This window comes from Amborella trichopoda, chromosome 7, assembly GCF_054954075.1.
Source record: "Amborella trichopoda isolate Santa Cruz 75 chromosome 7, AtrichopodaSantaCruz75HAP2 v2.0, whole genome shotgun sequence".
NCBI classification, from domain to species: Eukaryota; Viridiplantae; Streptophyta; class Magnoliopsida; order Amborellales; family Amborellaceae; genus Amborella; species Amborella trichopoda.
The window spans coordinates 44,405,699-44,433,038 of NC_142342.1; the positions used below are offsets into that span (position 1 = coordinate 44,405,699).

A 27,340-nucleotide genomic window follows, 5' to 3' on the forward strand; every position below is an offset into this window, starting at 1 on the left:
AGAGAGAGAGAGAGAGAGTGCAAGTATGTAACCACATATTAATCTCCGTCATCCATACCGCGAGATGCCCGACGCCACGTAAACCGTCCGATTTGAAAGGTCTCAACAGTATCCACCAACCATCCCATCCATTGGTCCAAGATGGGCCTCATCCACTATTCTATGCTATTGGTTTATGCGGTTGGTGAACGCTCATATTGTGATCTCTTACCTATGGCCTCCCTTCCACCTAACATCCCCATCCTTTCAATTCACCTCTCCTTCTCCCTCTCCCTCTCCCTCTCAAATCATTCTCTCTGACTCTCATAGTTCAAAAGTACAAAGTTTCTTAGAATCGCAAAGAGGGGTGACTTTTTAATACTCAAGCCAAGAATTGGGACAAACTTTTTTGCTCCTCATATTGGTTTTTATCCGGATAAATTGTATATTGGTGTAAATTTTAAAAAATATATATATATTGAGACCATTTATCTTTGATACAAGATCGCCACAATTGATCTTGACTATTGAATGTGAAATTAGGTGGTAAACTCAAACTTCAAAAGAATATTTTTGACCTACCCCATCTATTAAATTTCACATCAAATGGTTATAAATAATTATAACCATCTTATATCAAAGGTAAATAGTCTCCTTCTATACAATCCCTATTCTTATTAAGAAAATTTCCAGCGCGTAAACGACTTGTTTTATTCTAATTCTCTAATTTGTGCCATTGGATTTATACTATAGGGCATAGACTTCTACCCTCTTTGTAACACATTTTCTTACATCATAATACACTCTGATCATGCATTTTAAATGATGGCAAGGCTTTTCTGCCATTGAGTGTTACTTGGCTAGTTAGTTCCACTATTCAACATTACCAGTTAACACTAAAACATTCAAAGTACATAGTGGTAGTTTATGCATTGGAGATGCATATCTACATTTGCATCCTTCAAGGCATAAATACAGTGCATTTTGCTTCTGCAATACACGTGCAACACAAAATGTAGTTGGGTTTAAATTTTGCTTATGCGTTGCACGTATATTGCAGAGCAAAATGCACTATACTGCCACACTAAAGCATGTGATGGTTTGCCGTAGAGAGATCCATTACCTATCTAAAACATTAGGAAAATCACCAAATTTCACATAATACTTATGATATCATAAAAAAATAAATAAATAGTGCTTTCCATCTTGAGAATACAAGTTGATGAAGGTACTTGTAGGTAATTCAATTTCAAACCCATCATAACCAAACCCAAAACTGCACTAAACAATGTAGCAAGGAATGATAGCAAGCAACAGGAACATCAATATTGAAGTGTCCTTCAAGACTTGTCCATTACAAATTTCTCTGTGCAATGACAAAGGACTACAAGAGGAGTGGACAATAGCTTTATGTTGTGTGAACTATCCATTTCCGTTTGTTGTACATAACCCTAGTGGATAAGAGCTTGATGTTGTGCGAACTTTCCATTTCCTTTTGTTGTACATAACCCTGGAAGTGAGATGAAACACGATAATCAATTTTGAGCAATGAAAAACCATGTTTAATCCAATGTATAAATTCAAGTAACATGTAACTGCAATTTTTGATAACCAAAAATGAAAAATATAACATGAATGCCTTTAATTGACGTTCATTACCCATGATCACAACTGTTAGTAAAAAATTATGGATATTAGTTTGAATATTAATAAGATTTTCTAATGCATACAAAACAAAACAGTCATTTACCAATATTCCATTCCAAGTGTGTGTCCAGAGAGAGAGAGAGAGAGCTCACATGTTATTTATTTTTGCACAAAACAAAGCATATTAGTGAAAGCATTTCAAAAGAAAAATATGCAGATAGAATAAAGGAAAATATATCCATAAAAGAATACTTCAAAAGTCATTCAAGGAGTCTATCAATCTTTTTTACAATAGTAAAAGGTCATTCAATGAATTCTTAAATGGAATATTTTATACTAAAACGATGTTATCCTAAAATTTCTTATAGTTGAGAAGATACCAAGTAAATAGAAGCAAACAGTGTAAGATAGCTATAAGGGAAGGCCTACATAGAAAAAAAAAAAAAAAAAAGAAGAAAGAAGAAGAAGAAGGTTACGAAAAAAATTATTGTAGTACTACTTTAATATTGCAGTATGCAATCGAATTGAAGCAAGATGGCAAAATATAAATGAGAAAAAGAACACAAGTGAACTAAGAGGAAAATGTTGCTCACATATCAAAAGCTGCAAAGAGGTTGATGTACTTCAGGAAAAGAGATATATCTTCCATGCATGATGATGGGGATGAAATACTAAAGCATGCATGTTCCTGATGCAAAAAATTCAAGATTAGTTATTTTGCCAGGGGTATATGGAAAAAAAAGTCAAATTAGGTAATATAATCATATAATCTGTTCACTCATTAAAGCATGAGAATAACAAGTATTTAAAAATTGAAAATTCCTATGCATATTTAGACAAAATAGACGACACATATGCCCAAGTCAAATTATTAATTGATATCAGCATACCTTATTGATCATGCAAGGAGCAAGTGCTCTTGGGAATGTATACAAAGAGACCATTTACTTTTTGTATAAGGAGGTCACAAATTATTCTTACATATTGGATATCAAATTTGATGCTTTAGGATGTGTCACAAAGTCCGAGAAATTTTTTTTGAAGTTTGAGTTTATCTAATGACACTCCTACAACCATCCAATTTGAGATCTAAGGGGTATGAGTGATTTTGACCTCCTTGTATAAAAAGTAAATAGTCTCTTTGTATACTTTTTCAATATAAATACTTAATTAAAAAAACTAAGAGCAAATGTTCTACATGTAATTATGCTTAATACTTGTTTCATGGGATATCAACAGTTATTTTTCATTATGTTTGTGCGCATGTGCACGTGCATGTGTGTGTCGGTGTGTAAGAGAGAGAGAGAGAGAGAGAGGCTTGCATAGTTACAAAGTAATATCAAGAATATGGATATGGTTTGCTCTAGCTATTGGGGATAAGGACATGGGAATAATGAGATAAAAGTGTTGAAAAGTATAGATTTGAGAGAATGTATAATGAATGTGGTGCTTTAATTACATCTATAGTAAGATGGAAAGAATAAGAGGAAATGGTGAGAAATGGTTACAAGATTGATTATAGTGGCAAATACCACCAGAGAGTACAACACATGGAAAATTCCCAAATTTCACAAACTGAGCTTTCATCAATTATTTGGATATCCATCTAGCTTAAGGGGATAAAAAATATCTAATAACAATATAAAATAGTCTCTGTACAACAAGCAACCAAGCCTCCTACAAAAGAGCTGAAAATATGCCTGCAATGGTTGAACAGCCAGACCTCCACTCGTGGCATAACTTATTGTTCTTTTTGTCTGGCATGGAATTGTGCGAAACATGAGCAAGTGCTGCAAGGGTAAATCCCAGCTTTACCACCAACAAAAAATTACATTGATTTAACGATAAGGATAACTGAGACACCATCTTGTTTAATAAAACAAACAATAAATATCTACAATGCAACCAGCGAAAGGCAACAAACAATACATAAAGTCTCATTTTCCATATTCAAAGGCTATTTATACTATTGTGGTCCCTGTTAAATATAATAACTAATCCCAATGTTTCATTCTCACAAATGTTCTATTAGCAGTTTGCCATCAGATTATGGGCAGGAATCAAATCCCAAGTCAACTAAAATATCCGTGTCTTGGGATGCAATTCATATCATCTATGAATCTCTCTCTCTCTCGCTCTCTCTCTCTCTCTCATACACACACACCCTTCCCCCCCCCCCCCCCACACCAAAAGAACACACAAGAAATAAAAAAAACTGACAAGAAGAGACATAAATATGAACTAACTAAAATTGACCAAATTCAAGGTGAATAGAAACCAAATAAATAGATCTCGCAATCAAAAGTGTTTAATCTCCTGATAAATCCTCCTTGCATAAACCCAAATGCAAAAAATCTACATGCATCATAATTCTCCAATGCAATAAATCTACATGCATCATAAGTCTCCACTGTGGTCTGAAAAAGTTATTATTCTTTAAATAAATCTATCAGTCACACGCTTTGTGAAAATCCTCCAGCCAAGATAGAATCTACCCCATGATTTGGTGAGGTAAAGAAAAGGCAACATGAGAGATCATCTAATGTTTGAGATATCTCTTACTCATATCTTTTGCACTCAGTCACTAGTAGAGATTTTTTAAGAAAACTCAACAATAATAAACATTATTGTTTATTGACATTAATATAACAACAATAAACAGATCTTATGAGGCCTATTTCAAGAATATGTTAATTGACATTAAAGAACATTGCCATAACCCACTCTGCCAGGTGATCCAGCTCCTACATTAGCAAATAGTGTCGAGGATGAAGTAAGCATTAGACAAGCAACCATACCATAGAATAAGAGAGTTACACTTGACCACAACGGGACAAAATTCAGAGGACATATGGTGAATAGAAGACCAATCAAATGCTACATTGGACTTGCAATCTAACAAGCTAAAAGGAACAAAATTCTAATACAAAGCCCTCTATTCATTAAGTTTACAAGGTTTATCAGGTACAACTATTGTGACTTTACATAACTAGAGGAGAACTAAGAGAAAAAGTATAGCGACCAATTCTAAGGTTGACCAGTTTCAAAACAAATTCAACGCTTCCTGGCATCAACTTGAGATTGAGATAATAAACAATTAGAAATTAATTACTTGCATCAAAGGTGTTAGCAAAATACAATGACATGAGATTGATTCATTTAATTTACTTGTCAGCATGGTTATGGTGATGTGACTAGAGCATAAAAAATATGCAAACACCTCTTCCCAGTCTTCATCATCACAAACCACCAATCTTTCGACGTTGGTGCAGCCCTGTCCCTACAGCTCCGTCCCTGCAGCTCCATCTCTACAGCTCCATACCTACAACTCTGTCTCTGCAACTCCATCTCTTTCTCTCTGCGCTCTTTCTCTGTGTACGGAACTGCAGCAAAACCTGTGGCTCTATCACCTGCGGCTCCGTCACCTGCAGCCCCACCCTCATGTTTTTGCCTCTTTCATACTCACAGTTGGTCAAGGCTTGATCTTCATTTCGCGCTCGACAGTGTGTCAGTCCGGAGAAAACTCTCTCAAACAACCGCGAAGGGGCCACATGCCTTGGTGTATTAAGCGTGCACATGTGCTCTTCTTAATGCGGATAGGAACCAACAACAAGAGAAATTTTATCGACAAGGATGCGTTTAGGCGCCTACCTCGTCGTTTGGGGGTTCGGAGATATGCCCGAGCAGTCGCCCTCTTAAAATAATTACGCAGCCCTCCGGCTATCTGCCAGCACGGTTTGGACACGAACTCTCCTCAAATTTCAACACATCATCTCGTCCTTTTATCTCGAAACTTGCAGTATGAGTTCAAATGGCACTCCACTATGATGGTTCACACGAATGGGGGTTGGCTGGCAAAGAAGGAATGAAGAAGAGGGGGGACTGACATTCTCTTACCCATCTGAGCGTTACAAGACTCGACAATCAGAGCAACAAAAGAGTTGGAACTCTCATGACTACCAACTCAAGATGACTCCAACGGAGTGAGTGAGGGCGAGAGCATATATGCCTCTGATAACTCAACTCAACTGTATGGAGTGGAAGTTGGAGTGGTAATCGGAGTGTTAAAACTCTTAAAATGGCTCTAAAGAGCACTAAGTCCAACACATAGTGGTTAAGAGATACTATCGGTATACAAGAGAGAGTGAGGAAAAATGACAAGAAAGGTTCGTGTCCGCGCGACGGTTCGGACACACGTGTGAGTACAAAAGAGGCAAAAAGATGAGAGTGGAGCCACAGGGTGCCAGCTGCAGGTTTTGCTGCAGTTCCATACGCAACGAAAGAGCGCAGAGAGAAAGAGACGGAGCTGGGACATAGCTGTAGAGACGGAACTGCATGGATGGAGCTACAGGAATGGAGTTGCAGACATGGAGCGGCAAGGATGGGGCTGCAAGGATGGGGCTGCAGAGACAGAGCTGCAGGGACAGGGCTGCAGAGATGGAGTTGCAGGGACGGAGCTGTAGAGATAGAGCTGCAGAGATAGCAAGGACGGAGCTGCAGGAACGGAGATGCAGAGACAGAGCTGCTGCAGCTCCGTCCCTGCAGGTTTTGCTGCGGCTCCGTACACAGTGAAGGAGTGCACAGAGAGAGAGAGAGGAGCTGTAAGTAGCTGTGGCTTCGGGTTGTTGTGCAGAAAGAACGGGGTAGAGAGAGAAAGAAGGAGAGAGGGGAAAGAATAGGTGTGGGGTGTGACCAAGTCTAGGTGCTCCACCTTTAGACCCCTTGCTTACACATGAGAGAGAGAGGGGGCTAGACGTGGGTCAAGGTTGGTGTGTATGGATCATGGGGTAGGCTAGGATGTATGAACTAGGGTGGTATAGGGTCTAGACTTGGATGTAGGGGCTATGGTGTAGGCTAGGGTGTATGGGCTAAGGGTAGTTTCTCTTTCTAAAAGCTTTCTCTCTCCTCACCACTTAATCTAGGAGTTAGAAGCAAAACATGAGCTTAATGCCTCAATTTCATTAAAAAATGATCAAGCCCCTGTACAAATGACCTAAACATGTTTATGTAGAACAACCACCAAACATGGGTGGAATGCTCAAAATTAATCCAAATTGCTGAAAATTACATGTTAAATGAATTAAAATAAAATCCCGTTTTTGGGCATAATGACCAAAATACCCATTTGATTTTTGACCAAATGACAAAATCATCCCTCCCTGAGGGGCCTCTTGTCATTGCTAGACTTCGAGAGCTTTTTCGAACCCTTACGATGGTGATTCGGGCGATCGATCGTCGTAGAATCGATGCTTGATCCGTCACGAACATTTTGATGCCCATTGATCGTCTTGAAACAAATTTTTCATGGAGGGGCAAAAATCTGGCTAAATCTATAAACTTCGACCACCAATGCAGTGCGATCCATGATGTTCTGAGTCCTCATTTTGATCACAAATTAAAGAGGATATTGTCATGATCATTCTGCACCAAATTTCGTCTGATTTGATCTCCATTCTAGAATGTGGGAATGCAGTTAGGCCCGGGTTGTTAGAGGGGCTGGAGCTTCAATCCATTGAACAGAAGTTATGTATATTTGAATTTTGTACATTCATGTATTTGCTATTGATTGTAAACTTGCATTGATTGATTTAGTTTTGAGGTAAGTGCAGAAAATTGCATTGATTTAGTTTTGAGGTAAGTGTAGTAGTATGATAACTTTTTGTTTTTATTTTTTTTCAATAATTGGGCCGCTATTATATGTTTTTATATTTGTACATTCTTGTAATTGCTTTTCGTTGCAGATGCTTGGTCTCAGTTTAATTTTTCTTATTTTGTCTGCAATAAATTAATCATATTGATTTCTAGCGATGGTGGATTTGTATAAGACATTTGTAAAATGCAAATTTTGTGTTTTTACTAAAGTGTGATTCCTGTAGTTTTTATTTTATTTACTTATTTATTTTTCAAATCTGTTATCCTCATTTCTAAATTTTTAGTGTATAGAAGTTTGTGTTATTGGACAGTTATCCATTTTGATTATACCTTCTGATTTCTAACGATGGTGGATTTGTATAAGTCATTTGTAAAATGCAAATTTTGTGTTTTTACTAAAGTGTGATTTCTGTAGTTTTTATTTTATTCACTTATTTATTTTCCAAATCTAGTATCCTCATTTCTAAATTTTTAATGTATATAAGTTTGTGTTCTTGGACATATATCCATTTTAATTATACCTTCTGATTTCTAACGATGGTGGATTTGTATAAGTCATTTGTAAAATGCAAATTTTGTGTTTTTACTAAAGTGTGATTCCTGTAGTTTTTATTTATTTACTTATTTATTTTCCAAATCTATTATCTTCATTTCTAAATTTTTAGTGTATATAAGTTTGTGTAATTGGACATTTATCCATTTTAATTATACCTTCTGAATTCTAACGATGGAGGATTTGTATAAGTCATTTGTAAAATGCAAATTTTGTGTTTTTACTAAAGTGTGATTCTTGTAGTTTTTATTTTATTTACTTATTTATTTTCCAAATCTATTATCTTCATTTCTAAATTTTTAGTGTATATAAGTTTGTGTTATTGGACATTTATCCATTTTAATTATAGCTTCTGCATAACTTGTGCTTTGTTTATTGTAATATTGATCTATTTAATTATGCAGGCTTTGTTCGTGTATATGAATTCATTATGTTTGCAAACTATCTTTTATATTTGTCTTATGTACTTGATGCTTATTTAGTCCTTTGTTACTTTCTTATATAACTTTGAATATTTTCAAGAATATCTATTTGTTTTATTGATGTTCCTTTTTCGATATTTTGCCTTTATCGATGCACCTTAAGATCACCTTCCTGTGAATTGTGGAAGCGTGTCGAGTCATTGTTGTGCTAGAATACTGTAAAGGTTCTTAGGGTTTCTTATGGCCTTTCTTCACCTTCTAAAATGATTGCATCAACTTTTATCAAACATTATTCCTATTAGAATCTAAGCTTGCCATTTTTATGTTCTTGATTTTGTTTTTCATGGGATAAATTATTATTCTTATGAGAAATTGAATATTGGCATCTTATGCTTTTGGTTTGGTTTTTCAAGAGATAATTTGTGTGAACTTAGTAATTTGCTGCATATGGAAGGTGAAGGACACTATGTTTTCTTGTTTTCTCATCTAAAGTATAACGAAAGATAACTTGATTTTATTTTCCATAATGTTTATCGGTTACTATTACTTCTGATACTAGTATCATTAATTTAGAGTTAAAGAGTTTTGTTTAGGGTTTAGGGTTTAGTGTTTTTGAATCCATACGGTCCAACCAAAAATTAAGGATCGATAGATTTCGTACTTGTGTTGCAATATTACTGGGCTATCCTTACCGGCTGGTTAGTGACTCTTGCCGCCACCACCTACAAACATATCCATGAGCCATCAATAAATAAATAAAAATATAAAAAGTAAGGCATATATATTACACATATATATTACACACTCTTCAACAAGAGTAATAATGTCGTAACAATTTCAAAATGGAAGTCAGCAATTTTAAAAAACTAAAAAAAATGTCAAAACAGAAAGACATTATCTCAAGTTTCAAATTTCTGTTCATAAACATGGTTTACTTGCTCGTAAATTTATAATGGCCCTTAACTACCATTAAGAAAGGGTTATAGCTCGCTAAAATTCAACCATGATTGAGTATTATTATTTATCAAATATCTAACATTATCACCTATGCAATTTGAACCATCCCAAAGTTACACTTCCATCTTTACCATTTACACTTTGAAATTTACCTGGCGCATTTAATGCACCACTGCTTATGATTAATGCACCTTCATACCTAAATAATGTCCATGTTTTTGCATGATAAATCTCCCAAGGATTCCTCACCCAACAAATGCACAACAAGGAACAGAAATTCATCATCTTAATGTTCATGTTTTTGCATGATATATCTCCCAAGGACTCCTCACCCAGCAAATGCACAACTTGGAACATAAATTCATCTTCTTACTACGTGTTCAGAAGCATAAGAAACTTTCAAGCAAGAAAGTTGGCTTAATACAATAACAGCATTGGACCAGAGAGTCATCTATCCTTCCAAATACATTGGGTAACAATGCTCAGACCCAATGAGCCAAGAAAAGCATAAATATAAGTAGCATTAGGAATGAACAATATAATTTCGACAAGATACTATCCAGTGACATGATAGCAACCATTCAATATGTAAAAAGTGGTTTCTGGCAAACCTTTAAATACAAACGAATTGGGACAGTTATCGAGATAATTATGAAAACTAAAAAGCTACGTATTGAGAGTCAAGATACAAGGGAAACAATGTAAAAATAATGGAAAGAAGCCAACTAGCAGAGGATCAAGATAATATACATGTCAATTTATAGCCAAAGCAAGTGGCTAGTCAAAGTGTTATAATGCCTCAAAAATTCTGTTCATGAAAGAACAATTCTTTTCATACATCTAATTGGTTCATCACTCTTACCACATTCCAGTATCAATGAAAACTGCACCACTAGTTATCAAAACCGATTTTTCAGAAAGCACCAAAAACCAAAATTCTAAAATTCAAACAAATTTCAATGAGATTATTATAAAATAGGATGTACGCTCATATTCTGAATTCAAAATGATGTGCATTGAGTTGTATATTTTCAAAACCACCAAGCTTCCAAAGAAATCTAGTACAAAAAAGTTATCACTGCCATTAAAAACAATGAAAAGAACCTCATAGAAATCTAGTACAAAAAAGTTAAGGCCAGTACCAGTAAAAGGATAAGAAAAAATAAATAGTAAAATCCAATCTTTGGCTGGACCGTATGCATTCAAAAACACCAAATCCATATCGAAACCATAAGGATGGATACATTTCGTACTTGTGTTGCAATATTAATATTACTGGGCTATCCTATCCTTACCAGCGGGTAAGTGACTCTTGCAGCCACCACCTACAAACATACCAATGAGCCATCAATAAATATATAAAAATATTAAAAATAAGGCACATATATCACACAGCCTTCAACAAGAGTAAGAATGTCATAAAAAAGTCAAAATGGAAGTTAACAATTTTAAAAAACTAAAAAAAGAATGTCAAAACACAGACATTATCTCAAAGTTCAAATTTCTGTTCATAAACGTGGTTTATTTGCTGATAAATTCATAGTGGCCATTAACTACCATTCAGAACCACCACACAATGTAACATTACTGAAATTGTAATTTCACCATCCAGGGTTACAGCTCACTAAAATTCAACCATGATTGAGTATTATTATTTACCAAATATCCAACATTATCACCCATGCAATTTGAACCATCCCAAAGTTTCACTTCCATCATTACCACTGCTTACACTCTTAAAACTTTACCTGGCCCATTTAAGGCACCACTGCTTACAATCAAATAATTAATGCACCTTCATACCTAAATAATGTCCATGTTTTTGCATGATAAATCTCTCAAAGACTCCTCACCCAACAAATGCACAACACGGAACAGAAATTCATCATCTTTCTACGTGTTTAGAAGCATAAGAAAGTTTCAAGCAAGAAAGTTGGCTTCATACAATAACAGCATTGGATTAGAGAGTCATCTATCCTTCCAAATACATTGAGCAACAATGCTCATGTAAAAAGTGGTTTCTGGTAAACCTTTAAATACAAACCAATACAACAAAGCTGGAAAGCGCAATGTAACCGTTATCGAGATAGTGATGAAAACTAAAAAGCTATGTATTGAGAGTCAAGATACAAGGAAAACAATCTTTTACAAGGGAGGCAATAAATGTAAAAATAATGGATAATATACATGTCAATTTATAGCCAAAGGAAGTGGCTAGTCAGAGTATTATAATGCCTCAAAAGTTCAGTTCATGAAAGAACAATTCTTTTCATACATCTAATTGGTTCATCACTCTTGCCACATTCCAGCATCATTGAAAGCTGTACCACTAGTTATCAAAACTGATTTTTCAGAAAGCACCAAAAACCAAAATTCTAAAATTCAAACAAATTTCAATGAGATTATTATAAAATACGATGTACGCTCATATTCTGAATTCAAAAAGATGTGCATTGAGTTGTATATTTTCAAAACAACCAAGCTTCCAAAGAAAGCTACTAGTATCAAGGAACCACACAATCATTCATGGTTTAAACCATCACAAGCATCACATGACACAATAGTCTTAATAAAAGTAAAATGCACCCACCAAGGAGAGGGGGAGAGAGAGAGAGGACACCAAGAGAAGGGCAAACAAGTATCATACAATACCTTTGATGACAATTACATCAACAAAAGGCATTATAACTCAAGATGGGCCAAGCCCACCTCAAAATCTACCAGTAAGGCAGTATGACAAAAAAATAGCCCGAGCACCTAAGCTCAGACGTGTACTTTGAATACCCCACTCCTTAGAGGATAACCCTGCGACAATTAAGGTTATCATAGTCATCACTAATCAATGCAGCCTAAGCCTGTCTCATGGTCTACAGCGTAAGCTATGCAGGCCACACCAAGTTGTCCGATGGCCCAAGCCCAAACAGGCACTTTGCACGCTCCTAATCATGGAAGGAAAGCCCTACTTATAATTGAAATCACAAACCAAGACAAATCATACTAAATAGAAAAGTTAGAAGTTAAGTAAACCACAAGAAGTCAAACCAAGACAGATCACACTAACTAGAAAGGTTAGAAGTTAAGTACACCACAAGAAGTCACTCGAGGCCTAAAACCCCAACAAGCGCTTTGCATGACCTAAATCGTGGGATGAAATCTTGCCACAAGTAGGGGCATGACCTATTAAAATAATTTTTTAAATAAAAAGTAATGATCTTTTTGATAAATACACCCATCACAACCCCTTCTAACTTTAACTTTTGCATTTTGAGGGGGTTGTGATGGGTGTATTTATCAAAAAGATAATTACTTTTTATTTAAAAAATTATTTTAATAGGTAAGTTAACCATTAAACAATAACAAATTTGAAATTTTTACAAAAGTACAATGGCATTTTTGAAGTTAATGTCCTGATACTTCATTTTTAGAGTGCCCTTGTCATTTAGTAAAAAATTCAAATTTATCCCGTATAGAGATGACAAAAGTACCCCTTAGCTTGTAGTGATAATTACAAAGTTACCCTTACTAAATGATTAAAATATTATAAAAGTAACTTTTTTAAAAAATAAACTACAAGGTTTTGGTGCTATCCTCAAACAAAAGGTGAATAACCAAGAACAATTGGTTCGGTTTATATCTAAAACCTGGAACCCCGCTCAACAGAATTATTCCACAGTAAAAAAAGAAGTACTTGCAATAGCCCATGCCATTACTAAATTCCAAAGTGATTTACTCAATCAATCATTCCTTTTAAGGACAAATTGCAAAGCAGCTAAAGACATCCTCCAAAAAGATGTAAAAAATCTCTTGCTTAAACAAATTTTTGCAAGATGGCAAGGTATTCTTTTTGCTTTCGAATTTACAATTGAACATATTAATGGTAAACATAATTATCTGTCTGACTTCTTGACTCGAGAATTTCTGCAGGGAGGACAAACGAGGCAAGCAATCCCAAAATCAAGCATTGGACATAGTTCCTAACCCAAGCTTATCCCTGACATCCCCTTCAACACCAAAGTCCCTAATAAGAAAACAAATTCAGGACATTGACCTGTCCCCCTCTCAAAATCCAATATGCACTCAAACTCCTAATGCAAAATCAATATATATAGACACAACTTATATTCCATTGCTGGTCATTGAAAATGAACATCAGTCCAAACATCCGACTGAGATAGCTGCCTTATACCTCAAGCACCATATGCATCCAAATAATGGAGAAAAAACCAGAGAATAGTATGAGTGTATTCTCATAGAAACTGAATCAGTTTTTATAGTCCATCACTCAAGAAACAATGACAATGAAATAGCCTAATCAAAATTTCAAATTAAAAAGATTATTACCTACAAAGAATGGGGACTGGACCCTTTAAAACCCAGGTTTCTCAAAGCAAAAGAATTTAAAATCAGATCCAACCATTATTATGAATATATGAAGGCTTGGGATGAAGTCTTCGCGTACCAAAATATGAAAAATTCCCACAGTTGGTACATACAGTTTATAATAACTGACCCAAATGATTTCCCCAACTGGTTTAAAAATTGGTTCTCCATATGGGAATCCACAGACCAGATACTTCCATCAGAACTTCAAATTTCTCAGAGAAAATTCTCTAATTTTAATAAGAAAAGTTCCAAAAAGAAACTTTCATATATATCTTATGGCCCTATATCAAATCCCATGGATTCTAAAATGAGAATATCAGATCTCATTAGATGACATGGACCATTATGATTATATCCCAGAATTACACCGCCAAATTGCCATTAAATGGTGGGATAGTTACAAAAATGATTCTTTAACTCCTAATAATATCAAAATGAAATTCATATCCCCTTCTCCACCTCCAAAAATGGATATTTCCTATTATGTGACCCTTCTTCAGCAACAACACCCATCTGTGACCAAAGACGAGCTTAAGCTCAAAATCTGGGAAGCTCTTGAAGTCATTGAAGACAACATGTCTACCCAAAGTGAAGACCCTGAAGACTATATTCCCCTAAATGAAGACGATTGTTATGGCATCAAATTTCCTTCAACATGAAGAAATTTCGGGGGCAAGCACGAACCCAAAACAAAGCATCTCCATGCCCCAAAACAAAGCATCACCGACACTAAAGACAAAAGCAAACCGACGAAAGCAACCCGAAACAAAGCATACCCGACACTACCGACAAAAGCAACCCGTCATCATCACCGACAAAATAATATCACGATCACCGACAACCTATCACCATCACTAAAAGGTAGTAGGACACGTGCACGGATACTGTAGACACCAATAGCCGACAAACTGTAGCAGGACACGTGAACGGATACTGTAGCCACCAACAGCCGTCAAACTGTAGAAGGACACGTGGACGGATACTGTAGCCACTGACAGACACTGTAGCGGATTCCAAACATTTGAAATCCGCAAAAGTCTATAAAAGGGCAGAACCTCAACCCATTTTGGGTTCGTGCTTGCCCCTCGAAATTTCTTCATGTTGAAGGAAATTTAATGCCATAACAATCGTCTTCATTTAGGGGAGTATAGTGTTTAGGGTCTTCACTTTGGGTAGACATGTTGTCTTCAGTGACTTCAAGAGCTTCCCAGATTTTGAGCTTAAGCTCGTCTTTGGTCATAGATGGGTGTTGTTGCTGAAGAAGGGTCACATAATCGGAAATATCCATTTTTGGAGGTGGAGAAGGGGATATGAATTTCATTTTGATATTACCAGAGAAGACTCTAAAGGTCAAACAATATTTTTCCAAACAAACATGGAAAAATCAAACCTTGTAATACCCAAGTCTATTGCATGGTCACAGGTAAAATTACCTGAAAGATGGTCTTTGCAATCAGAAGCCCAAATTAAACCTCTAGAAAACAAAGAGCCTGAACAAAAAATTGAATATTCTGATGGGGAAATAGAAATTAGATTTCCATCCTCCAGGAAAACCACACTTAGAATAGCTGAATCCAGTCTCAAGGATCCTCCAAGAAGTTCCACTTCTTCGGTCCCACAATCTGAACATGAAAGATTATCTTCTCATAGACGGATTGTCATCGAAAGATTGAATAGAACCTCAAACCAGGTTCAACAACCCGTTTATAGAGTTGAAACTCCAGGTTCTTCTGAAATAGAAGAACAGGAACCAACTCCTTCAGATTCAGAATTTGAAGTCAATGTAAATCAAAAGGAAGAATTTACAATTGACAAAGAATGGATTAAAAAGGATTTTTACTCTGAAGAAAATAGGTTAATAAGGGAATGGTTTTTAAAGGAATTTAAAAAACCCTTAGAGATGCCTTTCATTTCAAATTCAACAAATTCATGTTAAAACATAAGGCAACCGTAAAATTCTTCAAATGGTTAAAATATATAGCAAAAGATTATAATATCAAAATCCCAAAATTTGAGGTAAATATGGTAGAAAAATCTTTCCAAACTTTCCAAACCTCTAAAGGTGAGACGATTGAGTCTATACATCCCCCTGAGGTTAGTAAAAGACTCACTATGGAAAAGTTAGGAGAAAATGTTGAGATTAGAGCTTCAACTCTAAAACTAGGACCTAAGGAAACTGATCAAAGTATGGCCAAAATCGATAGAATACCTCATATTATTGAACAAAATAATTATACAAATACTTTTCTTCAGACATTAGGAAAACAAACTACCCGAATAGAAAATGCCATAAGCAAATTGAAACCAACTCCTGAACCCAAAAGCTTGGAAAAGAGAAAAGAAGCCATCCTATTCAAACCTCCTCCAACTATTGAAACAGGGAAATTCAGCCTGTAGGGAATAAAAAAAAAAGAGAAGAATAGTGAATTAATTGATGAGCTGGTCAAAAGATTGAAAAAGTTGAATATTAATGATAAGGCTCAAATCTCTAAAACTCAAAAAGGAGAGGTTCAGGTCCTTGAAAAGGCACCTGATGAAGAGATTGAAGAAATGGTGGAAGCTTTTAAAATCGAAAGGTTAGAAACAAATAGGATTGATTATGGCAAAAAAGTGAGACCTGTATCCCAAACCCGAATGTACTATCCTTGACCTACCCCAGTAGATCTACAGATAGAAGAAGATCTGATATCACCCTCAGTTTCTTACTCGGGAAAATCCATAGTGAACTGAAATATTGATGGTATGGCAGAAAATCAAATCTTAGATCTCATGAAACACATGACTATGTACGCCACTACCTACAAAGCAAGTGGAAATCAGAATCATGAGATAGCCAAAGCAATAATTTGTGGATTCACTGGTTGGCTAAGAGGTTGGTGGGATTTTCATATGGAAGAAGATTCAAAAAATCAACTATTAAATGCTACAAAACAATGGATAGTCAAACGAGAGGATGGCCAAGAAAATATAGTTCAAGAAGGGGATGCGGTAAATACATTAATTTATACTATAACCCTTCATTTTATCGGAAGTACTGCTCTACTAGCAACAAGATCTGAGGATTTATTATCCAACCTTAGATGCCCAACACTCTCTCACTACAAATGGTATAAAGACGTATTCTTCTCAAGCCTACTGTCCAGAGAAGACAGTAAATCAGATCACAGGAAAGAAAAATTTATTGCTGGTTTACCACATCTCTTTGCCAAAAAAGTCAAAAGCAGGCTCAAGAACAAACATGGGGGGCTCATTCCTTATTCTTTGTATACCCTAGGTGAATGATCAACAGAAATTTGTGCTGAAGGTCTAGCTTTGTGTACAGACCTCAAACTTAGAAGACAATTAGACAAACAAAGAATAACGGGGAGGAAAGAGCTAGGAGACTTTTGTGAACAATTTGGATTCAACAGTTTACCCCCGTCAAAGCCTTTTCACAAAAGAAAACATGATACGGTCAAGAGAAGGAAGTTTAAACCTTACCAAAAGACCAAAGATAAATTCTCCAAAAAAATTCTATAAGACAAACCATCCTTCAAATACAAAAGAAAGAGGAAGATTCCTGTTTGTTACAACTGTGGCAAAGTTGGCCATTATAAAAACAAGTGCAGAGTCCAAAAGAAGATTAATTCATTAGAATTGGATGACCATATCAAAAAACAATTATTTGAGATACTCCAAATTGAAACTGAAACGACAGACTCTTTTGAATCAAAAGAAGGAATGCTAATTGGAGAAATCAATGATGAAGATATCATTTTTAGTAGCTCCGATTCGGATTCTGATTATGAACAGGAATTAGAAAAAGAAAAGGATAATTGCCAATGTAATTATTACAAAGCAATAATAGATATGAATGGTTTGAATATTAATACCCTTACAAAAGAAAAAGATTTAATCACAGATCTTATTGACCAAATAATAGATCCTGAAGCTAGAAGAGAAGCCTTAGTAAAATATATAAATATGTCAAAAACCACATCAAAAGGCTCAAAATCTTCTCTTGTCCCTACAAAAGAAGACTATAGCTTTCATGATATTTTAAAACGAGTACAAAATAAATCTCATATAGAAAAAGAACCTTCAATATCTGAACTTAGATATGAGATTAATGAAGTAAGAACTGAATTGATAGCTTTGAAATCAAGAGTTCAAATACTAGAGCTAGCTCAGGAACCAAACAGCGAAAAAATTGAAAAGGATGATATAGAAGAAGCGTTTGATCAGCTGATAATCGAGTACAATATCCCCATACCACCAGAAGTTGAAGATACCCTTCCTAAACCTGAAACTTCTAAAAAACATACGAACCTCTTCATGAGGTTTTGATATCAAATCCCGCCGATTCCATTATGCGGCTTATTCTTTTGCTTTTTAATAAAATAAAAAACATCAATTTTTTGTTGAAAAAATTAGTACATATGGCAGGATTGAAACACTTACATGAAAGTGTAGAGACATGACTGATAACGGAAAAATCAATTCAACTACGAGATTAAATATTTCAATAAAAAATGGATTTTTTTATTTTATTAAAAAATAAATAAAAAATAAACCCCCTTGTGGAATACATGAGATTTGTTACCAAAACCTCTTGAAGAGGCCAGCATGCTTCTACTGATACGCTATTTGAGTAAAAGTGACAGAAGTAGGTATCGTATTATCTATATATATATATATACACCTTATTTTTTATTATTTCTTTTTTTTAACATGACATGAACACGGCTGAATTACTCAATAAAAATCAATTTTTCAAAAACCAAAACTTCTTGAATTTTGATTTTTGAAAAACCAAAACGAACAATTCTATCTTTTTTTTAAAAAAAAAATGTTAAAAAAAACGGATATATCCGTAATAACAGAAACTAAAAAGTATTTTTGTAATAACAAAAAATATAACAAAGGGATTGCATACAATTTACCTTTTATACAAGGTGATCACAATTCCTTACAACACAATTCCTTACAACCATTTGATGTGAAATTTGATAACTTGGATGTGTCACAAAGTTCAAGGAAATTTCTTTTGAAGTTTGAGCTTCGTCAATGAAATAATTGCAGCCACCCAATTTCACATCCAATGATCAAGGCTATTGTCAATTTATAGAAGTGGCAAGTCAGAGAATTACAATGCCTCAAAAACTCAGTTCATGAAAGAACAATTCTTTTCATACATCTAATTGGTTCATCACTCTTGCCACATTCCAACATCATTGAAAACTACACCACCAGTTAATAAAACCGATTTTTCAAATAGCACCAAAAACCAAAATTCTAAAATTAAGGCAAATTTCAATGAGATTATTATAAAATAGGATGTACACAGGGTCGCTCATATTCTGAATTCAAAAGATGTGCATTGAGTTGTATATTTTAAAAAAAACCAAGCTTCCAAAGAAAGCTACTAGTATAAAGGAACCACACAATCATTCATGGTTTAAACTAGCACAAGCATCACATGACACAATAGTATTAATAAAAGGAAAATAGACCCACCAAGAACTACTTGTCAAGAAACAAAAAGGAAAATGCACCCACCAAGGAGGGAGGGAAAGGGGGGGGGGGGGGGGGGGGGAGAGAGAGAGAGAGAGAGAGAGGACACAAAGAGAAGGGCAAACAAGCATCATACGATAGCTTTGATGACAATTACATCAACAAAAGCCATTATAACTCAAGCTGGGCCAAGCCCAACTCAAAATCTACAAGTAAGGCAATATGACAAAAAAATAGCCGGAGCGCCTAAGCTTGAACGGGCACTTTGAATAACCCACTCTTTAGAGGATAACCCTGCCACAATTAAGGTTATCATAGTCATCACTAATCAATGCAGCCAAAGCTCGTCTCATGGTCTACATCGTAAGCTAAGCAGACCACACCAAGTTGTCCAATGGCCCAAGCCCAAACAGGCACTTTGTACGCTACTAGTCATGGAAGGAAAGCCCTACTGCAAGTAGGCTTATAATTCTTGCAGGCTTATAATTGAAGTCACAAACCAAGACAGATTAAACTAAATAGAAAAGTTAGAAGTTAACCACAAGAAGTCACTAGAGGCTTAAGACCCCAACAAGCGCTTTGCATGACCTAAATCGTGGGATGAAATCTTGCCGCAAGTAGGGGCAACTAGTCATCACGAACCAAGATGGGCCCAGCCACCACCGCACAGCCTACTGCATAAGGCAGTAGACCACAAGAGTCATGAAGGACATACTCGTAAACGTAGAATCCTCCCATAAGTAAAGGCATCATGGTCATCACTAATCAAAGCCTGTCAAACCCTCTTCAAAGTACACCACATATGGTGGTAAGACTATCAGAAGTAGCCCATGCTCGTGGGTCAAACGAGACAATGATGCCTGTACTCACAACAGAATGTCCCAAAACAGGTAAAGCGTTAGAAAATCACCAATCAAGGCAGACCAAGTCTTCTTTAATTCCAACTCTACTCGAGATAGATCACGAGAAAATTGCCTATAGGCAGCCAAAATAATGATATGCATGCCCTTAATCTTGTGAGGAACATTCTGTTGTAGGAAGGGGGCAATTGGCATAATAAACATAACTAATCAACAAAAATCAAGCCATTTTGAAAGCTAACGCTTTGCTTGCTCTAGCTTGTTGGAAGAAAATCCTATTACAAGTCTATTACTTAAGGCAATAGACAATAAGAAGTCACCTAGGGGCCTATGACCTAAAAATCACTTTGCATGCCTCAACTCACAAGAAAAAATAACATTACAAGAAGGGCAGATTAGTTAACACTAATTAAGGCCGAACGAGCCCAAATTGAGTTCTAACACAAGGTGAAAGACTGCACCATGAATTCAAGCCTGACCAATACGTAACAACAAAGATATTAATAAAGATTGTGTTAGCATTCTTAAGACAGTATCCCCTTAACCAAAACATTCATTTATTAGACCCCCACTAGCCTTGCATTTTTAATGTAAAAATTATTTAGAAAAAAAGACATCAGATAACTACTAAGGAGTAAATAGATATTTTAAAAGAGGACTGTGATAAAACATTGATTAATTAATTAAAAATACACAAAAAATTACTTAAATTGAATACAGGTATCAAGTGTCCCAAAGTGTTGAATATGTTTGAACATTTGATACCCTTATTCCTCAATGTAACTAGCTATTTTTTTAAGGGAATTTCAAGTAAATAATCAAGCATAAGTTTTTGATAGAGACAAAAGTATTTATTATTGCTGAAATGCCCTCATCAATACGTACCGAGACAATATCCATATGGAGCATAACACCACTTAGAGAAAACACTAATTATTTGTCTACAACTAATAAAATATCATTGTTCTCTTTTAAAAATACTTGTTCCACCCTTTACAGATCATAAAAGAGATTCTTGAAAAGGAAAGAGTTTGGTGCATCAAGGGACGCAATTATTGGATTGCATCCCTTGACATATCCGCCGTTCATTTAAAATGGATGTTATAGATCTCTCATGAGCCTTGATTTAGACGTCATCAATCATTATAAATGGACAGAGAATGTGTCAAGGGACGTTGCCTAACAACTGCATCCCATGATCATAAAATCAAACCTTACTTAAAAAATTCTTATACAAAAAACCAAAGGTATTGAGTTTCCAAACAATGTTCAGTACGTTGAAGGAATACACTGTAAGTGGAGTATCCTAACAAAACTCTAACTCCAAATTAATGATACTAGTATCAGAAGTAATAGTAACCGATAAGCATTATGGAAAATAAAATCAAGTTATCTTTCGTTATAATTTAGATGAGAAAACAAGAGAACATAGTGTCCTTCACCTTCCATATGCAGCAAATTACTAAGTTCGCACAAATTATCTCATAAAAACCCAAACCAAAAGCATAAGATGCCAAGATTCAATTTCTCATAAGAATAACAATTTATCCCATGAAAAACAAAATCAAGAACATAAAAATGCCAAGCTTAGATTCTAATAAGAATAATGTTTGATGAAAGTTGATGCAATTATATTAGAAGGTGAAGAAAGGCCATAGGAAACCCTAAAAACCTTTGCGGTATTGTAGCACAACAATGACTCGACACGCTTCCACAATTCACAGGAAGGCGATCTTAAGGGTTGTGCATCGATAAAGGTAAAATACCGAAAAAGGAACATCAATAAAACAAATAGATATTCAAATCTTGAAAACATTCAAAGTTATAATAAAGTAACATAGGACTAAGTAAGCATCAAGTACAAAAAACAAATATAAAAGATATTTTACAAACATAATGAATTCATATACATGAACAAAGCCTGCATAATTAAATAGATCAATATTACAATAAACAAAGCACAAGTTAAGAAAAATTAAACTGAGACCAAGCATCTGCAACGAAAAGCAATTATAGGAATGTACAAATATAAAAACATATAACAGCAGCCCAATTATTGAAAAAAAAATAAAAACAAAAAGCGATCATACTACTGCATTTACCTCAAAACTAAATCAATGCCATTTTCTACACTTACCAAAAAACTAAATCAATGCAAGTTTACAATCAATAGCAAATACATGAATGTACAAAATTCAACTATACATAACATCTGTTCAGTAGATTGAAACAAAGAGACCATGCCATTGCGCTCACTTGGAAATTAAATAAGAAATTTCTTCCCTAGAGAGTGACAGTGAAATGGAAGAAAATGAAAACAGGAAAGAGCTTGAGAAGACAAAAATTCAAAACCCTAAACCCCAAAAAGCGCTGAAAATAATATATACTGAGGGAGTAGGCTAGGCTGAAGGGCCAAAGTTGGACAGGACCTTAAAGACAAAAACCCTAATATGTTCTTTGGGAATAAACCATCCATATTTCATGCAAAAAAAGAAAAATGCAGTGAACCGTCAAATATCAAATCAAACGGTTTAGAATATACCAATTACTGTGGTCAATGTCGGGGAAAGTTTTCTCGGATTTTGTGGGAACCCGACCGTCCGATTTTCCATCTGACAGTTTAAGAATTCTCCATATATATTTATGTTGTTTTTCAGCGATGCAAGACCGAAATTTCCAAAACCTTCGAGAACAGGGTTTTGTGGAATCCCCAACCATTTGAATGACCTGAATCTCACTTTCACCTCTTGCGTTTCTCTTGCTACTGTCTACAATCTACACCATTAACCTTTTCAAGGTCTATAACCTCATCTCTCTCTCTTACACAGTTAACTCCCTACGTACTTTTTAATTTTAAAACCAAGCCCTAATATGAGAACCTAATTCCATTTGGAACCCTAACTCGAAATTTTGTAATATTGTGGTTCTAAAATTTTAAATATTTCAATTTTCCAAAGTACAATAATGGTATCACCATCACCCTCAGTCTTTTCCCAAACTATTAGAGGTTGGGAACATGAATCTTGGTCTGCCACTCTTCTCTATTAAAGGTCATGAGTCTCCGAATCTTTTCTTGCTACTTTCAACCACGTCCTTTTAGAACTACCCTTGACCTTTTTTAGCCTTCCAATTGAACTAACACATACTTCCGAACATGCGTTGTATCAGGTATGTGCTGCACATAGCCGCCTGCCTAAGTTGACTCTCTCATCTTATCACATATTGGGGTCACCTCTAAGTTCTTCTGAATGTATTTATTTTGATTTTTATCCATTATAATCTTGCCACCCATTCATCTCAATAGCCTCATCTCAGCTATAATCATCCTATGAGTATATTGCTTCTTGACAACCCAACATTCTGCACTATAAAGCAAATATAGTCTTTGTCTTATAATATTTAAAGAGAAAAGTGATGTGACATGTCAAAAGTTTTAATTTCCATTTCGCCGAAGTTTGTAAATTCTAAAGTATATGTTAATAGTGGGAATGGAGGGTGAGAAGTTGTGTTGAAGCTCCAGCCCCTCTAACAACCCGGGCCCAACTCCATTCCTACATTCTAGAGTCCCAAGTCAACATTCTTAAAAAATAAGAGTCAGACTTTCCTGTGGTATTACGCTTATTTTTTAAAGTATGCGCATACCATTAAAACGACCATTTTTCATTCAAGAAGTTACAACGAGAAATTAATTACCTTCATATTGGACAAAAATCCACAATTTTGCCCCTTAATATTAAAAAAATGAACAAAAAAGGCGCTCAACGAGGAGCATTTCCGCCCCTAGGCGCTGGGCGTAGACCTTGGGCAGGTTCTCGAATACCTAGGCAGGGCACCCAGGGATATCCCGCCTAATTTGACGGCCTAGGCCTAGGCGCATCGCCCAGGCCTTCTAGACCGCCTATGCGGCCGCCCAGGTGCTGGGCAGTCCGCTTTTTAAAACACTGATGAGAAACCAATAAATGAGCTCATGTGCCTGGTTGATGGTGCTCACAACTATCACGATTTTACATATCATGGAATAGGAATGGCGAACAAGACGAAAAAAATAAATCCATGCAATTAGTTTCCTTGAATCATCTTTCTAATTCTAAACCTAAAGAATCTCCCCCACAGAACTAATGAACAAAATAAAGAGAATTCGTGTTAGAGGACATGCCTGTTGATGTAACACCCATGAAAATCAACTGAAACAAAAATAACCAGCTGACAAAGTCAAGAATGGATTTGTTATTGGGGATATTTGGTAAATGCTAGTCACTAATGAAAATGACTAAGTCAATGCTTAGTCACTAATGAAAATGACTAGGTCCATATTACATCCCCCAACATCGCGAATTGAAACCAACAAGAAGCACATTGAGCTCCATTCCCAACATCCACGAAGCATTTTATCAGAAAAACATGACAACATTCAATGTCAAACAAGAATTTCATATCCACAACAGATTGCAAGTTATATCTACCTACAATTTTCTTGTTTAATTAGTTGGTGCAAAATCAATCATGGAGTGTTAAACTTGGGACGCTCACCTTTAGTTGTAAACCATTAACAGCTATAAGTAACACCAATATGAGCACATAATATATAAAATGGATGAAAGGTAGGAAAAATGGTTGAAGAACACCAAAACCAGTGATGACATATTATAATCGTTCAGTTCACAACAAATTATAACACATGAAACAGCACAATAACATCAACTTGATTTCCGTTGTGATAATTCAAATTTCTTATGAGAGACTAAAAAACCAATATGAATCAAATGTACTCACTTCCGGAAAATCATCTTGTCCTGGTTGTCCTTCCTCGGCATGGCTCAATGATACCCCACGAAGCCTTAGAACAAGGTGCAGAGTAGACTCTGCAATCATTTTTCACATTAATAGCATTAGAAGAATATGTTTAAAAAAATAGACTCGTAATAAAGAAAAATGACAAAAACGACAAAGAGAAATAGGTAGTAAAATGATGAAAATAACAAAAGGGGTTAGTAAGACAAAATAGTGTACTATAGGCCGACCTTTCTGGATGTTATAATCTGCGAGCGTATGACCATCCTCGAGCTGTTTTCCAGCAAAGATCAAGCGCTGCTGGTCCAGAGGAATCCCTGATTATCACAAATTTTTAGGGTTTTCATATTAAAAAAAATAATAATAATCCAAAGGGGAAAAATTAGGTATTTGAGTTAAAAAACAACTTTCGTTTTTCAAAAAGAAAAAATGCGAAGAGGTCACAGAAGTAGGTTTCCAAAGATTATGTAAGAGATAAGATATAGGATCGGCCTAGTGGGTGATTAAGATAGAGAGAGAGAGCACCTACCTTATCCTGGATCTTGGCCTTGACATTGTCGATTGTCGATGGTGTCGCTGCTCTCGACCTCTAGGGTTAGTCTTACCCATTAGGGTTTTCACAAAGATCTGCATCTTCTCTCTCTGCAATTCTCCGGAGAAAGGCGCCGACGATGATAGCATTTTATAGTGGAGGGTTTTGCTTTACCATGCCTACAAAAGACGCTAAAAGACCATTCTGACATCATATCCTACCCAAATTGAATTCCAAGAAAATGCTTTCCTTTACGTGAAGGCAAAAGTTTAGAAATGGTTCAACCCTTAGGGCTATTTCGATACCTGAAAATCTATTATGATAGTCAATTATGAGAAAACATGAAATTTTTTTTCGTTGAAAATGAAAAAAAATTATTTAAGATTTTTTCAAAAATCATAAAATGCATTATACGCTGTAAAAGATTGAAAAATCTCCTTTTAAAGGATAATCTTTGAAAAAAATCTTTCGCTTGCCTCTCTCCCTATCCCAGTTTAATAAAATGTAAACTTGTGATTATGTGCTCCTCTCTCTCTCAACTCATCCCCTCTCTCTTGAACCTTAATGAGAGCCTCTCTTGAACCCTAATGAGAGCCCGTCTTGAACCTAATGTGAACCTTAATAACTGGTTTGCTTCATCTTTAAACCAAAACCTATTACTTGTTAGACAGATAATCTTTAAAAAATCTTTCACGTGTCTCTACTCGGTTGAATAGATGCTCCTTCTTTTTAAGCCCATTTCCTCTGTTTTCAACCCTCATGAGAGTCTCTCTTGAACCTAATGTGAAGCTTAATAACAGGTTTGCTTCCTTTTTAAGCCATTTCTTCTTATTTATATTTTTCCCTTTTTTAGTTTTTTTATCTTTAACCCTCTTTCTCTAATCTAGATTTTTTTTTCCATTCTCCCTCCCTCCTTAACATATTTGTTCTCTTTAACATGAAAAATTACACAACACAATTATAATAAAAAATTTCACCTAACAATTACGCAACACAATTATAATAAAAAACTTCACTCAACATAATCCAACTTCACTCAACATAATCCTCATAAGATATTAGTAAGAGCTCAATTGAAATAAGATACGTCTTTAGTTTCCTCCAATACCTCAAATTTTTTTAGTGCAATTACCAAATCTTCCACTCTACTAATCAAATATCTTCTCATTTTTTAACTTGTACCATAAAGATTTTTAATTTGGTATCATAAATTCATTGCTTATTTGAAGTTCTATAGATAGACATTTGAAAGACTTCCATAAAAAATAATAATAATAAGGCTTATCACAATAAAAGCATGGTATTCCAATCATATTATTCCAATGATTTATCACGTTGAAACCAAAGTCTAAACATGTTAAAAGACATGTGATTCCATGTAACTGCCAAAGGCATGCAAAATAAGTAAGAAATTGTGTGATTATGACTTTAGAATGGTACAAATTATTATTAGAATATCTTTTTGGAATGGTGACGATGTTATTATTATAAAATCTTTTTAGAATGATGTAATGATGACTTTAATTCCGCATTTCAGTATAATTTTGTGACAAAAAATAAAAATAAATGATAGTTTATATGCAAGTGTTGGTAATGCATTTCCCATATTTCTTCCAAACATAGCGAAACAGTAGCCTTGTATTTCTCAAGTTACATCTAAATACTACCCAAACAGTAACAATCTATCTGCAAGTAATATATTACGTAGTAATGTATTACGCTAGTAATATATTTCATAGACAATATATTCTCAGATATCCGAACGACCCCTAAAATGTAAAACTATATAAGAAAATTGTTTCATGCGAGCTGAACCGCATTTCAACATTTGCAGTCTAGAAAAGTGTAAAGCATCCATCTTATAGATGAATGCAAGTAGGTGTTCCATCTAAACCCATGAAAACTAACGTTCCAAATGTTTTCTTACTAAAATTATTATTTTTAGTTTTAAAATTTATTTATTTATTATGATCTCTATGTTAGAGATTACATGTCCTCGAAGTGTTAAAATCCATCCCAAATATAGATTTATTAAGAGACCCGTATTTCTACATATGTTGGCTTGTCCGCA

The 27,340-nt window shown here is 35.1% G+C and overlaps 1 protein-coding gene and 3 non-coding genes across 24 annotated transcripts; all 4 read right to left on the reverse strand.

Moving 5' to 3' along the window:
• Nucleotides 1–1,131: 1,131 nt before the first annotated feature.
• Nucleotides 1,132–25,391, reverse strand: LOC105421258 (uncharacterized). Of its 21 annotated transcripts, none has more exons than XR_016059082.1 (8): nt 25,267–25,391; nt 24,968–25,054; nt 24,720–24,808; nt 10,506–10,535; nt 8,946–8,975; nt 3,350–3,416; nt 2,220–2,314; nt 1,132–1,489 (listed from the first exon to the last, which is right to left on the reverse strand). XR_016059082.1 is itself a non-coding variant. In XM_020669635.2 (8 exons), exons 3-8 carry the CDS (start codon nt 24,758–24,760, stop codon nt 1,402–1,404), a joined length of 393 nt encoding a protein of 130 aa, XP_020525294.1. In that variant the 5' UTR covers nt 24,761–24,808; nt 24,968–25,054; nt 25,267–25,391; the 3' UTR covers nt 1,132–1,401. The 21 variants fall into 21 exon arrangements, 4 of the variants coding, with proteins under 4 accessions (XP_020525294.1, XP_020525298.1, XP_088727770.1 ...); XR_016059079.1 differs by having other exon boundaries at nt 3,327–3,416; XR_002281607.2 differs by having other exon boundaries at nt 8,915–8,975.
• On the reverse strand, nt 9,982–10,077 carry LOC148781465 (small nucleolar RNA Z266). The gene has a single exon (XR_016060060.1). It is a non-coding gene; the product is annotated as a small nucleolar RNA Z266 (small nucleolar RNA).
• LOC148781466 (small nucleolar RNA Z266) lies at nt 11,419–11,514 on the reverse strand. The gene has a single exon (XR_016060059.1). It is a non-coding gene; the product is annotated as a small nucleolar RNA Z266 (small nucleolar RNA).
• Nucleotides 18,701–18,796, reverse strand: LOC148781467 (small nucleolar RNA Z266). The gene has a single exon (XR_016060058.1). It is a non-coding gene; the product is annotated as a small nucleolar RNA Z266 (small nucleolar RNA).
• Nucleotides 25,392–27,340: the final 1,949 nt, after the last annotated feature.